The sequence below is a fragment of the Hirundo rustica genome, chromosome 10, assembly GCF_015227805.2.
Source record: "Hirundo rustica isolate bHirRus1 chromosome 10, bHirRus1.pri.v3, whole genome shotgun sequence".
NCBI classification, from domain to species: Eukaryota; Metazoa; Chordata; class Aves; order Passeriformes; family Hirundinidae; genus Hirundo; species Hirundo rustica.
In genome coordinates this window covers 24963569-24978863 of record NC_053459.1, presented here as the reverse complement: position 1 = coordinate 24978863, position 15295 = coordinate 24963569, and the positions used below count along the sequence as shown (strand labels likewise).

The following is a 15295-nucleotide window of genomic DNA, read 5'->3' as shown; positions in this document are numbered from 1 at the left end:
AATTCTAACAGGCTAAAATAACTGCAGAATTGTATCATCATCTCTGGGGTTTTGGTGAAAACAGTTACTAAACTAAAGCCACAGATTCCCTATGAAACTCTGATTGCCTTCTTTAATTTCTAATTTATTTCCCCCAGAAAGAGGCTCACCCTGGGCTTTATTCTGATCTCTTGCCCCCCCTGTATGCCCCGCAGTTATCATGGATCAACACACAGCAAGAGTCATAACAGTATCACCCAAGGCTTCCCCAACAAGTCTGAGATCTTAAAACATTCCAGGCAATATCAGAGTCTTGAATGCACATTATTCAATCTGCAGCACTCAGCCCCAGCAGCATTCTGCAGAAGGACAAAACACACCAAAACACACAGCCTGCATCTCCAGTTTGATCTGCTGTTTCTCCTCAGAGGTAGGAGGAGAAGAAAACAGTACTTAGCACAAACTAATACAAGCTTTTTCCTGTGAACATCTGCCTAAGAGGATTGCTCTGGATTTTCAAAACAAAGAATATATTCTGGAGAATGGCTGGCAGGCCTGTGTGGGTGTCCATGCAAAACAGATCTGCAAACTCCTATCACAGCAAGTCAGCTGAGAGGAAAAGAATTCTCAGCTAAATGGTGTTGAATGGGATTTTTAATCATTTTATATCTATTACATACCTTAAATGACATTTATAATCTGTGGCAACAAGTACCCTAATCTCTGCAACACCACCCAACCAGTTTCCAGGTCTTTGGGAGTAATTCCAGACTCTAAAGATGTATCTCTAATGGGGATTTAATGCCAGACAAGCAAAGCACTTTTGACCATAGAATATTCTTCAACTTTCCCATGTTTTACAGCAATCCAGCTTTGAGCTGGTGCTGGTTTAGAAAAGTGAAGATGACTTTTTTTGCTCTTCATGATGTCCTTGGCTTATCTTTCCTTTCCTACAGTAAACACAAGGACTGGTGGAATAGGGGAGCTGTTTTCAGACAACAGAAGTAAAAAATTGATTCTCAATCAGTCAAATCTGAATGGCTAAAGAGGAGGAAGATGTTAAAGAAAACCTAATTACTTGAATAAAGCCAATTTCTGTTAAATAATTTTCCATAAAGGAAATGAGAAAAGGTTTCAGTAGCAACAGAGAAACTTCATTGTCCATCAATGCCAGCACTGAACAATTCAGTTCCCAGAGCTGAAACCAACAATGCAGCAGAAAGAGTAACATCAGTAACTTTTCTGTGTGCTTCATGTCATTTAAACAATGTTCTGATGCCTCTTTGTCTACAAAAAGGTGAGACACTGAAAAAGCCTGTGAGGTGCTGGGTTTTTAGAGCCAAGCTGCAGCTCCTGCTCTGGATGTGCCCAGAAATGGAAGTGCCCTGAAGCGTCCCTGTGGTCCCCCAGGCACAGACCTGGAACATCTGGCGGACCTTCCTGCGGGGCAGGCTCACGTTCAGCTTGTGCATCAGCTGGTGGATCTCCTCGATGTTCAGCAGCCCATCCCCGTTCTTGTCAGCCTCCTCGAAGGTCTGCTTCACCCAGCTGCCAGCGTGTCAAGGACAGGCACACGGGATCTCCTCGTGGAGAAGGGAGGCAGGGCAGCTCAGGAAAGAATCCTTTTTGCCCCTGCCCTCACTACAGCTCAGTCAAATGCTTAAAACCAGAACTGCTTTATGGCAATTATTCACAGCTCAGTTCACAACGCCAGCCCCTCTGCGCTCCCATTTCTGATGCTCCTCTGATTCCTCCTCTGAGAACGTGCCCTGAAGCTTTCAGATATTGCTGGGCTTACTCTGGGATCTTCGCCCACCCGTCCCTTCATTCTATTTCTTCAATTCCCAACCAGCACCTTTCACCCCCTCCTTGCACAAATATCCCCCAGCACCTCCTGCTAAGTTCCTGCAGTAGCTGGGAGAGGGGCAGGGCCATCCTGTGCGCAGTCTCCCAGCTGCCACACTGGATAAAACAAGCAGGACTTGCAGTGATGTTTCACCAGCAGAGAAGATACAGCAGACAGGAGCAGCTCAGAAAAGTCATGGTTAAATATAGCAAGCTGAGGACAGGTGCAACAGAGCGTGCAATACAACCCCAATGGACCTGTGCCTGCTGTGGATCAGAATCAAACACGGGAAATATAAATTAAAAATACCTCAAATATGTTTGTTCTCCAGGAGTACCACTGGAGATTTCCATGAGGCAGAAGAACAGACAGGTTACAATTTTAATTAAGATGGCCTTGGGGTTTGGTTTTTGGGGGAAAAGTATTTGTGCACAACATTTTAGTCATCACTGTTGTGAAAAAAAGCTGCTGTGAAAAACACACGAAGAAAACATTCAGATGACATGAGGTTCACTTTGGCTACTGGGCTACAACAAACATTTAAGGAGATTTAAGGATTTGTGCTCCTGACAAACAATGGAGGCTGGGAAGGACACAGGCATCTGACTTACACAAGAGCAACAGTGATGGCCAGGAGTTACTGAGATATTAAGATCGCCTTCAAAAAGGAGTTCATTAACAAAATGCAAGCCTATCCCCCGGCTCCCCTGCAGTTTGATCCAGTCTCCAAGGCACAGCCCATGCTTTATCACACACATAAGTGTCTGTATCAAACCCATCGCTCAGGTTTCCACTGCAATCCCTGGAAGGGTTTTGGTCACTTAATAGGAGGAGAAAGGACAGCCTGTGTGAGGTGACTGAAAACCAAGGCAGGAACATGAACCAGGAGGACGGGCTGGCCCCTCAAAGGATACTGGTCGTGTGTTCTCTGGCGCTTGGCGAGCGAGTCCTCGTCGCTGATCCCGGCCAGGAGGTACTTGAGCCCCGTGATCCAGGTGCGAGCCTCCTCGGGGTTGGACGTGATCAGGTCCAGGGTCTCCAGGTGGTTGCCGTGGTAAATAGTGAAGCAGCAGCTGGGGTCGAAGCTGCCCTCGGCGTGGCGGTGGAAGATCTCCGACTGCCGGCCCTCGCTGACTTTGTAAATGGAGTCGATGACAACTGGGGGAAAGGGAAACCAAGGGACATGCTGGGACAGCCAGCCAGCCTCTTCCTGCTTCTCACAATTCTGAGTTATTCAACTTTATTTATGCTACTCTGCACATCCCAAAGCCCTGTTGGATGAAGGTTTCCTTGCCAGGGCTGTGCCATGTGCCGGCTGCCCCAGAGGGTCCCCCGAACATCATGGGACTGAGGCTACAGAAGGGGAGCCGGGGAGACAGACACAGCTCTGTAATTCACATTCTAATACTGAACTGCCCCAGAGATTAGAAGAAACATGAGGAGTTTACTTTTTGCCTTTTCGCTCTTGCGGGAGGGCCTCCATCGGATGCAGGTCCTGTGCTCGTCCAGGTAGAAGAGACGGACCAGGCCCTTGGTTCCACTCTTCAGCTTCACCATCTGCGTCCCAGACTGCATCACACTCATGCATCTTTCAACTGTGAGGCAGAGCAGAAGAAATTCAACTGACTGATCACCTCAGCCACTAATGACATAACTAATGGGTACCCCAGCATCTGCCAGGCACACACCAGTTCTGGCCTGAACCTCGAACGGCAGAAAGTGGGCAGTGCTGGGAGACTACTCCTTCTTCCCTGCCACTTTCTCCACACAGGGAGATGGAACAGCTCATCTCTCAGAACACCCTCACAACAAAGGAGGCAAAGAAAACTTTAATCTGTGTTGAAGGAAAACATTTTATAGTTGTTTCATGCTCATCTTATTTACATTTTTTTCTATTACTACATGCAGCGCTGTAATTTTAAAGCCCAGCACTTCACGGATTTGGACCGGTGAGATCCTTATTCAAACCCCGCAGTCCTTTGGGCTCAGTAGCCCTGGAGTTTGTCCCTCATGCTGTGACACTGGCAGAGCTGCTCACAGACTGACACAGACACATTCACACCCTCTCCATGCTGCCACCAGCCTTCGAACACACACTGGGATGATTTCCTTTTATCCACCCATCCCATCCGGATGATAAGGCTTTTTTCCTCCTCTGTGTTTTGACTAAAATAAACCCATTTCTTCAATTTTGTCTCACATCCTCCCTCCTGCAGCCTTCCAAACACACGGATCAAGATAGCATTTCCTCTTGATCTCAGTATATATCCATGCTCTTAAATTACCTTCTGGTTTTATCCATTCGCAGCCTCTCCTCACTTGGTATCACTCCAAATTAATCTCCCTGGGTGATTTGTTTACACTCTGGCTGGCTCCCAAATAAACTCTCTGGGTCTGTCTCTATTTCTTATCACCCCTCCTCTCCCCAGCACTTCTCTCTCCAGTGCTCCTCAGTGTCACAGCAAAGGCTAACCCACGCTCCCATCCCTCTCCGTCAGAGCTGGGATTTATTTATTCTCCCAGCTCCCAGCAGCTCTGACACTCACAGGCAGTGGGAGCAGCATCCAAGCATTGGACAAACCAGGGATGAACAGCCCTTGGCACTGGAATAACCTCCCCTGGCTCCCTCACTCTCCAGGAGATGGCAAGGCAAAACCCACATGGAATAATCCCCATCAGGAGTTTTTTCTCTGAGTTCTCTTTCTTGGAGGAAGGAGGGGACTGAGGTTGAGCTGAACAGAAGCAAACTCTTCTGAAAGCATCATGTGAGTGCAATAAATATGACCTTTATTGTGCCCATAAATAATGGCACCCTCTGGATCAGCACACATCCTGAATGAAGGTGAGTCTGGAAGGGCTTTAAGATAAATCACAGATGTGACACAAATCAAGCCAGAAGGAGATGTTAGGCCATATATCCATATGTTGGCTGGGGCAGCATTAACTTGGATCTATCTGAAGATGCACAAAGTACCAGCAAGACAAACTTTTACACTACAAGGGATAGAAAACTGAGAATCTGAGAGAAGAAAGGAGAACTGAGGCAAGGGAGTCTCCAAAACTCCCTATGTCCATCCACACAGGAATGCCTTTTCTTGGCAGACCCAGCCTTTCCCTGTGGAACCGAGTTTAGATCAGGTTTGCCTTGGATTGCTACCAAGACAAACACGATTTACCCCAGCACAGAAATGAGGTTCTCCCTGTGAGTGTGAATACACAAACATGCCCTGCTCCATCAACCTGGCACACACACCACAAGCACTTTTGATTTCACCAATAGAGAGATCACTGAGCTTTAGCTCAGTAAGAGGTTTAGCAACAAGCTACTCAACACAGAAAATCTGCTTCTTTGCACCTAAGGCTAGCAGTGACTGAAGAAAGTCTTACAAAAAGAAATAATTCTCAAATAAGTCTCTCTATTAGCACCAGCTCAGTTGTCAGGGAAAAAAAATCCCAGCCCAGTTTCACTAAGATGCCGCTGAGGACAGCCAGCAAAGGGCAGAAGGGAGAAGACCACATCTATTCAATGTAAGAAAAGCAGAGAATGGGCCACAGTCAGATAACTGCAGCCAACAAAACTGTGGGGAAAAATAAAAACCATAAAAGGCAATCCAGTTCCTTCTTCACAATTTCAGTCGCCTAAACATTTCTGCATCACATTTGGAATTGTTACAGGTGCAGTCACATTCATGCTTCAGGCAGACTTCAGTTACAGGGAATAGATTTTGAAACACTTTCTTTCACAAAGTGGAAGAAACCCAGTTCCTGCCCAAGATCTCACCAGCCTCCACCACCCAAACCCCACCTGCAGTAGGTCCAGTGGCCCAGGGAGCTCCAACTTTGCTGCTTGCACTTTCCCAATTCCAAGGAAATACCACGAGACTTCAAACATTTAAAGAACAGTAAACGTGTAAGAGAGTTCACGGCATCATTCCTGCCGTGTAGGTGTTAATAAAGGCTCCACGTTCAAGAAGGGACTGGGGTAATGGAAATGCCACAGCAATCACGGGCCCACTGGATTTCAGCTCTGCAAACCATTTACAAAACATCCCATCCTCCCCTTCAGGCTATTTATAAAATATAAGCACGCAAATAAAAAAAGGTCTTTTTCAAATCTATTCTCAGTATGCTAATGCCGGTCCCTTGCCAGACACCACACATTAGCATCTGAATCGGGGAAGGTACTGAGCAGTGCAGGGCAGAATAAAGCTCCAGAAGAGCAGTTCAGGAAGGATTTCACTAAGGAATAGGGAAGCTGGTTCCAGAAAAACCTCTAATCCTGCAGATAAACCAGGAATAGAGTAAATGAAGCAGCTCCTCAGTGCAGACATAGGTTAAAATTTGAGCAAGCAAGACATGATTCCCATTAAAAGATATTCTTCTAATACAAGGACTAGATGTGCATTTGTTGCTGAAAGCCTGAAAATTAATTAAGTTAAACTAGAACAGGATGTAGTTTATGTTACAAGATCAAAGAAAATCAATCTGGAAGTTTAAATAAAAAATTATGCTCATGCAATGTATAAGAAAGGTGTCCCTGGCCGTGGCAGGAGGTTGGAACCTGTGTCTTTAAGGTTCCTTCCAACCCAAACCATTCCATGATTCTATGATATTTGAAGCTTTAATTTAAAATTAAAACCCCTGAAAACTACACTCACTTCTTTTTCCAGAGTTACACAAACCTGACAGTCTAAAATCATCCCAACAGACAGCCTGGAGTTTAATGGGATTTAATAATGAAAGACCAGTCTACTTTTTTTTTCCTCCCAAAATAATCCTTTAAAGCAATACAGACCTGAATTCAAATAGCACTTTTTAATTAATTCAGCCATGAGAATCACCCTAACACAAACCTCTCCTTAAGGGAGGAGCTGCTTCTGCACCCAAGGGTAAACCAGATACAGACCCATCTGTGCCAGCTGGACCTTCTCTGGGGTGGCCACGCTGCCCAGCACGTGGTAGAGCTGCGAGGCCAGGAGGAGAGCCATGGAGCCCTGGGATGTCCCTGAGCCCCGAGATGTCCCAGAGCCCTGGGATGTTCCTGAGCTGTGGGATATTCCTCAGCTGTGGGACGCCCCAGAGCCCTGGGATGTCCCAGAGCCCTGCGATGTCCCTGAGCCCTGGGATGTCTCTGAGCCCCGGGATGTCTCTGAGCCCGGGATGTTCCTGAGCCCCGGGATGTTCCTCAGCTGTGGGATGTCTCTGAGCCCTGGGATGTTCCTCAGCTGTGGGATGTCTCTGAGCCCTGGGATGTTCCTCAGCTGTGGGATGTCTCTGAGCCCTGGGATGTTCCTCAGCTGTGGGATGTCCCTGAGCCTGGGATGTTCCTCAGCTGTGGGATGTCTCTGAGCCCTGGGATGTCCCAGAGCCCTGGGATGTCCCAGAGCCCTGGGATGTCCCAGAGCCCCAGGATGTCCCAGAGCCCTGGGATTTCTTGAGCTGTGGGATGTCCCTGAGCCCCAGGATGTCCCAGAGTCCTGGGATGTTCTTGAGCCCTGGGATGTCCCAGAGCCCTGGGATGTCTCTGAGCCCCGGGATGTCTCTGAGCCTGGGATGTTCCTGAGCCCCAGGATGTCTCTGCAGTGAAAGAAACACACCCTCCCATAAAACACATTCTCTAAGGTTAAATAAATATCCTGGCCATTTTTGGCTACTATATTTTGGGGCTTAGTTATTCAAGAAAACACTATTACCTCTGCATTAGCAGCAAAACTCTACTGCCAAGAGTTTACAACAAAAGGTTACACCACTGTTGGGAGACAGTGGGGTTTTTTTGACTTTTTACTTAAAAATCAAAGATCAAAACAAATTTCTTATTGCTGTCCACAAACAGTTGTTTTATTTTCCTGTATGTTAAGAAATTAATATTTCAAAGTGCAACCAAATGACAAAAGGTCTGGTCTCATCTTGCTTTTATGGACTTACTGTTAGAGCCATCTGACAAAACAAAAAGATTAAATAAGGTATAAAGAGCATTACCAAACACTGAGAAGTATAATTATGAAAGAGGATATAAACTGGGTTTCTAAATGGTAGGCATCAACTGCATTAAGCCAACATTAAGCTTGAAGAGATAAAAGGAACCCATAAATTGCAGGAGTTACTTTTATAACTGCAGCAGCAGCTCTTCTCCCCTGCATTCAGTACTTTTGGGGTTTCCTACGTATTTTGTGAAGGTTTGTGAAACCCCGGCACAGCTGCCCAGTGCAGCAGTGGGGTCACTGTCCCTGGAAGCATTTGAAAAATGAGTGGATGTGGCTCCTGAGGACCCAGTTCAGTGGTGACCATTGTGGTGGTGCTGGACTTCACTATGTGAAAGGTCCTTCCCAAAAATGCCCCCACCCCTGCACTCGAGGCCAGCACACAACTGAACCGCCCCAGTGCCAGCAGTGACAACAGGCTGGATCCAACCAAACCCAGAGCAAACCCCAGAACCCCACAATGTTCTCAGCTGTCTGCACTGCCCTCATGCCCCTGTCCTGCACTATTCACTCACCCTGAGCACTAGGTCTGCCCTCCCAGTAATGCCAGCAGACACCATTTTCTCAGCAGGTTCCCCCAGAGAGCACATTTGATGTAAATCCCACACAACAGCACTAATGCCATCAGGGGCTGATTGCTGGGCTGTTACATAAAGCCCAAGAGCCCGGGGGGCAGAGAGGGCACAGGCAGCTCTGGGGCACTCCACGGCCCCGGGCAGGATTGGGGTTTGGCTTAAATAGCCACAGCTCATATTTTATGCCAGTTTAATTTGCTTCGCAGCAGCTCTTCTAGCCTCACGGAATCTCACATTAAGCTTCTTACAGTGGATTTAATGGTAATCTCTGGGAAGTCCATGGACATGAGATGGACAATCAATCTCTCACACTTCAGCATCTCTCAAGAAACCCTGGAGGAAGCCACGCTGCACCAGCAGAGACACCAGAGCCTGAAAAGGGCACGGGCAATTCATCTCAGCCCTGGAGATGCAGAGCATCAAAACAAGTAATCAAACACAAGTTGAGACTACTCAAAACAATGCCAATCATATCAATGCAAATCAAAGGAAATCCCAAACTCTGGGAAGCAGCTCATGCTTATAAAGTCACTAAATAATATGCAAACAAAGAAGGGGCGAAGCTTAAGAACAAAACCATTCACTACCCAGAGTGGAAAAACCCCAAGCACAACCAAAATCTATCAGCATGTTTCAGCTCCTTGTAAGCCTGGGAACTGTCTGGCAGGGTCTTTTTTTCTTTCAAACAAACCCAAAACAAATGCAAAACCTTTGGAGCAGCAGCTCCCAGAAGTCACGTCTGAATAACCCGTGTTTCACAGAAACTGCTCTTTCAGCCTCCCCTATTGACACTGCAGGCTCAATGCTTCCAGGATGACCAAGAACTCATCTTATTTTCACATTACAAGTCAAAGGTGTCTGCTCTTCACCTTCTCAAGCTGATCCTTGACAACGCTTATTCTCTCACCATGGAAGAACTCAGAGCTCCTTCCCAGACTGAGGCCCCCTACTCTTTTGCTCTTAGAGATCAGAAAGGAACCAGAAGCATCCAAACAAAAGCTTGGCACTACAGTATAATCCAAAAGGAGCCTGAATGATCCTTAATGACAAGCTTTGTTCCCTCATTAAGACTTCACAGAGCACTGTGCAGTGCAGAAATGTCCTGCCAGCCCAGTGCCTCCTTTAGAGAGGCTGTGCTGCCCTGTTGGACACCATGAATAATGCATGTTTTCCACCCCTGCCCAAGGACCCCTCCTTCTGCCAGCTCAGCAAAGTTCCAGTTATTATCTTCAAGCAATTAGCCCAGGTTTCATCCTTTCTTCAGAAACAACTCCACCAGAGCTGTCCATTGTGACAGCCCTGGTGCCACCGCGGCACAGCGTGGCTGAGGACTGTAAGTTTTCCTTTGGGACTATGGAATTAGTCCCTTGTCAACACTGAAAGGCACAATCGTTTAAGCACGGCCATGGCCAAGTGCCAAAGCACATTGTCACATCAATGGGGTGAACAAGGAGCACAGATTTATTAAGCAAACACAGTTAAGTTTGCACATCCTAATCCTTTCTTCCTCGAGGATCCCTCAGCAGGGAGGGCACAGCAGTTGATTATCACACTACAGAGCATTCGGAAAAAGCAGGAGGTGGGAAGAAACAGAGGAGGAGAGTTTCCCCTGGCCCTGCCAAGGGGAGGACGAGCACACAGGTGTGTGGTGCCACTGTGCAGACCGGGGGTGGCTTCCAGGACAAGCAGCACCCTCTCCCCCTGTGACCATGACACGGAGCACCAGGCACCAGCCCCAGGGTCTGTGCCCCTGTCCCCAAAGCAAACCCCAGGGCTTCCCAGGCCAGGGGAGCTCTGCTCAGGAGGGCAATCCCTCCCTCCACTGCAGCTGAGCCACCTCTGCAGTGCCAAGGCAGGGAGGGGCTCCTCCTTCGAGGCCTCCCAGCTGGCAGAGAGCAGTCTGGGCATCCCAGGAGCCGTGCCTCTGGATGCAGATGTAAACCACGAGCTCTTTCTCTGCCAGAATCCCACATCTGCTCTAAAACAATCAGTAAGTACATAAATAAGATCATACACTGGTGAACCAGACCTTGTTCTCAGCCTGTCCGTGTTGTGCGATACAACAAATACAATTCCCACCACAACATAGTGAGCTAGGGTAGACCCCCTCCTTCCACACCACCCTTTCTATGTCACACCTCCCACTTAACTTCAGCAATTTAACAAAAAATAGGAAAAACACCCCACCGTCAAAAGGCCCTTCCTAAAGCTTGCTCCTGTGCCCACACAGAGACGGGATGGGTGCAGAGGATGAACTGTCCCAGCCCAGTGCAAGCAGGTATCAGCAAGCAGCCCCGTGTGACAGCATCTCGGCCCCTGCCCAGAACCAGGGCCTGGGGAGGGCAGCGATGACAGGGCACGGGAGCACTGGGACAGGGATCCAGTCCCCAGGGCCGGAGGGAGCACTGCTTTCCCCAGGCTGCCAAACAAAGCCACATCTGGGGCTCGGCTACAGACTAGGAACAGGGGGGAAAAGCAGAATAGAATGGAAGGTGAAGTTAATTAACCTTTAAAAGTAATGAATGGAGACTGCAGTGCAACAGATGATATGAGCTAATTTATTCACCCTCCTCAGAAATAGTCATTTTGCTAAAGAAACATGTTTATCTATTCTATTTTAAATTACCTCGGTGCAAGTCACCGACTGTGAGTCATCTGTGGGCAAACAGTGAATTGACAGTCTCAAACACCGAAGTGATTTTATTACTGAAAATGATGCTGTTTTGTGCATCTGAGTTTCAGGCTGATCGATGTTTCTATTGGTAACACCTCTGAGCCCGTTCTCTGCTGTGCTGGTATCGATAACCTGCCACAGCAGAGGCTCGAGCTCCCTGCCCTACAGCCGGGTAGGGTTTGCTGGGTTTGCCGTGGGTTTGCTGGCACTCCCAGGGAAAGCCAGCCTGCGGCTCCTCGCAGCTCCCACTTCAGTCATGCAAGGAGACACGGAGCAGCACTCGCTCCCTGAAGCGTCGGCTGCTGAAGGAAACGGGCAAATCCAGCACACACATCCCTTGCAGCAAGCTCAGTGCTGGACAGAGCTGGGAAGGTTTCTGTCAGCACGTTCTGCTCACCAGCCTGCTGTCCCCAAGCTGCTGTGTGCCACCGCAGCGCCAGCACTGACCCCACTGTGGCACTGGGGCAGCTCAGTCTCCAGCAAAGCACTGAAGGAGTTGCCTCAACAATTCTAATCTGTGCCCCAGAGTTTTGGAAAGACAACAGCTCTTCAGTAAACAGCAACATTTCCCCTAACACCATGACGGTGTTCTGTAGATTTATTGGAAAAGGACTAGATTTCATTCATAAGCACCAAACCCACGAACACTGAGTAATTCAGCACGCAGCTCCAGCACCCCCTAACCCTCGGCAGGGCCATGGCAGGGACACTTGGTGGTGCCCCACTGTGACACTCGGGTCAGGTGGCACTCAGGGCAACCCTGGGCAACCTCCTCAGGACATGCCAAATCACCTCGAGGCTTTCCAGCTGCCAAAGCTGCCACGTGCCTGTGTTAACTTATTGTGAGTGCATTTCATGCTGAGACAGACTGAAGCTGTTACTGGAATGAAACCCGGGGATGACCAAGTTCTTCCCGGGAGACTGATGCCTTCCATATCCACTCAGACCAGTTTGCTGTTCCAGGCTTTTCCTTTTACATATGAGTATTCCAGAGCCTACACTCGGTGCCTGGACAGGTGCTCGGACAGCTGCAGGCACAGGAGTCCCAAAGCAGCACTAATAAGGGCATTAAACAGGGCACTGCCATGGGCCCTGGCACAGAGGGGAGCCCGGCCGTGACCCCACCTCTGAGCGGCCAAACCTCAGTGCCAGGGACACCCAGGGACAGCGGGGACACTGCAGGACACCCAGGGACAGCAGGGACACCCGCTCACTGCTCTACAGCCCTCGCTGGCCTCCCCACACAGAGATGGCACTGCCACAGCCAAGGATGACCAGCTGGAACCTGGCCTTGCTATCACACCTGGGTAAGGAAGGACTGCAGAGTGAGCTCCAGCAGAGCTCCACCCTCAGCCGAGTTCCCCGGTGTGGAATGTGCTTATCCACACCTACACTGCCATGAGATTCCAAACCTGACCCTGCTGCTTTCCTTGCAGGCCTGTTCCCAGCGCCCCCAGGAGAGCTGGCTGCTGTGAATTATTCAGTGGGGCCGTATCCATTACCTGCTGCACCTGGGAAGGCAGATGGAGTAACAGGTGCCCTCCTTCGGCCACGGCCACCAAAGCTCCACGGAGAGCTCTGGGCAGCCAACACCTGTGAGAGGAACAGCAGCATTTGGCACCGCAGCTCAGCAGCCCCAGCACAGGCAGCCCTCCTCACAGGGCACCCGCAAATAACTCACTTTTGCCTAAAATAGGCTCTGCTCTTTATACAATAGCTATGTCTGTTCCCAGTGACTTCCACTGGATAAAAAATATCCACTAAAATCAACCATGACAGATACAAAGAGAGGAAAAAAAAAAAAAAAAAAAAGCTATCAGCCCCCAACACTGCCCTGAAATTTTCTATCATCTTATAATGGGCAAGATATTTCCAAGTATGATCCGTGACTTTTCGTGGCTTTATTTTAGATTAGTTTGTTTGATTTTAAATTACAGGTAATCTTGTCACAAAAATTTCTCCTGAGCTATACAATTCTGGCAAGAAAGCTCTTATGCTAAATGTATTTTCTAAGTGTTTTCTTTAAAAGAACATAATTCAACATCCTTAAGAATGAGCAAAATACAAAAATTAACTTTAATCTACCATGATTTCTCTTCTCTACAGCATTTATTCTCTATCCACTTAGAGGCTTAAGCGAATTGCCACTTTCCATTCAGCACTGACTTAAATTGAACAAAATTAGACATTATAAACTACAAGATAATGAAGAAAGTTATTCAAGATGTCTTCCTTTTTTTGTACCTTCTCCTGCAATTCTTGGAAAGACATCTTTTATCCAGTGCTTTCATTCAAATTGTACATGCCACCTGCAAATGTGTTATACGATTTATAAGTGCTACTGGAAAAAACCAACAAACTCTTTTCCACTGAAAGCCACAGTAAAATTCCCCAACAGATGAAAAGGTCAAGAATGTTTTTATTCAAGGCAAACACATTTGTAATAATCTAGGCTAACACAGAAGTGCAGTTTGTCCTCATCAAAAGAGCAGTATCTCAAATACAAACTACATTTTCATGGAAATTGACTCGACTTTCGAGTCAACACAAACCCAGGTTTTCTCCTCAAACATTCAGAAATAGATACACAGTGGTGATACCAACAATGTCCACATAAACACTGCAATTTACCAATCCCAAAGGTTAAGTTTTTCTATAAGCATTTCCAGACACATTACAAGCTCGTCCTACGTCAATTCCAAACTCAAACATCCTTACCTTTTTCTGGACTTAAATTCTTATACACTTCGAGGTCTGCCATTAAATTTGTAACTCGTGCATTATTGGCAAGAAGAACGGAAATCCTCCCTTCGGGAAAGGCTCAGTTTGATCTTCCTGCCTTCAGAGCCAAGGCATTTGGAAAGCAATCCCTGGAAGTACAGCCTCGCACCGCTCCTCAGGACGAGCGGGGACACCTCGGCGGTCCGCAGCACAAACGCAGAGGCGAGAGCGGGAAACTCGGCTCACGCCCGGGGGAGCGCAGGCTGCGAGGGAGCCGGCAGCATGTGCCGGTGCTGCTGAGCGGAGCGGAGCGGAGCGGAGCTGCCGCCGTCCCCGCACGCTGCGCTGCGGGCTCCGAGCCGCCCGGCAGCGCAGGGAAATCCCGCGGGCAGCGGGGATTACCGCGCTCCGGCTCGGGAGAGCGGTGACGCAGGCTCGGGGCGGGAGGGGACACCCGGCCCCGCTCCCCAGCGACCCCCGGCGTGTGCGGCCCGGGGCTCTGCGAGCGGCAGGGGAGAAGCCCCGGGCGCAGCGTGCCCTCGCCCCGGCCCCGTGCCCCTCCCGGTGGCACTGTCCCGCTGTCCCCACCTGCGGGGAACAGCCGCCCCGCAGGGTCCGGCCGGCCGCAGCACAAAGGCGCTCGCCTGGGGCTGCGCATCCCTGAGCGCTGCGGCGCGCAAGGAGCGGGAGGTGCTGAGCACCAACGCTCCCAGCAGCCACAGAAACCCGCCGTGCCCCGGTGAGACCCTGGGCTGCTTTGGGGCATCCCAGTGCTCCTGAAATCAGCGGGGTTACAGGCGGCGTGGGAACAATGGGAAGAAGCATTCAGACTTGCATAAATTGCACTTCCTCACAACGGAGCCCAAGGGCTCGCAGGGCTGGAAAGCACAGCAAGAATGAAGTCAGCTCCACATCTTTCCTTTATGTCGCATCTCTCCCTTATTGCATTTTCTAATTCTTTCCCTCTTCGGCTGGCTCTTCCACTGTGACATTTGCATCAGCACGCCAAAGGAATTCCCAGCTGTATTCCCAAACGTTGTGACAGCAATAAAAGAGACAGAATTTGTCTAGCACACGCCAGGAAAAAGTTAGTTACACGAAAGACAACGTGACAGAGGAAGAAAACAAAAAATAAGGCAGCCAGTAAAACCAGCCCTCATTTCCACATGCCTGCTGAACTTCAGTGGGATGGAAGAGAAGATCCATGTGGAGCTGACATGTTTTACTTCCCGAGAAATCTTTATTTCTTAGCTGTTGCTAACACAGAGAGCCTTCCCTCAGCCCCCACGACAGAGCTCAGCTCTGCAGGGCATCCTTGGACTGTGTCCAGCACCCTGGAACGTGAAACAAGGCCCCAGAGCCAGTGCAGGATGTGTTGGCTGCTCTCAGCTGCGGCTCCAATGGCACTGTCAGGCTGGGGTGGCAGGAGGTGGCACAAGTGCCACTCCGAGGAGGGAGTGTCACCCACTGCCAGGCAGAGCAAGGGAAATGGGGCGCCCACGGCGTTACCCCAGCTCTG

General features: G+C 49.0%; 1 protein-coding gene across 2 annotated transcripts in view; it reads right to left on the bottom strand.

Moving 5' to 3' along the window:
• The window catches only part of PLCH1 (phospholipase C eta 1), a 36547-nt gene extending 22638 nt beyond the window's left edge, over positions 1 to 13909 (bottom strand). Inside the window, exons 1-4 of one of the 2 annotated variants that reach the window (XM_040074610.2) lie at positions 13774 to 13909; positions 3274 to 3420; positions 2740 to 2983; positions 1398 to 1527 (exon numbers count right to left, since the gene is read on the bottom strand). In XM_040074610.2, coding sequence (XP_039930544.1) covers positions 1398 to 1527; positions 2740 to 2983; positions 3274 to 3420; positions 13774 to 13816 — 564 coding nt within the window. In that variant the 5' untranslated portion in view covers positions 13817 to 13909. Of the gene's footprint in view, positions 1 to 1397; positions 1528 to 2739; positions 2984 to 3273; positions 3421 to 6731; positions 6962 to 13773 lie in introns of those variants that run through there. The other variant, XM_040074609.2, reaches the window with a different exon arrangement.
• Between the last annotated feature and the right edge of the window lie 1386 nt (positions 13910 to 15295).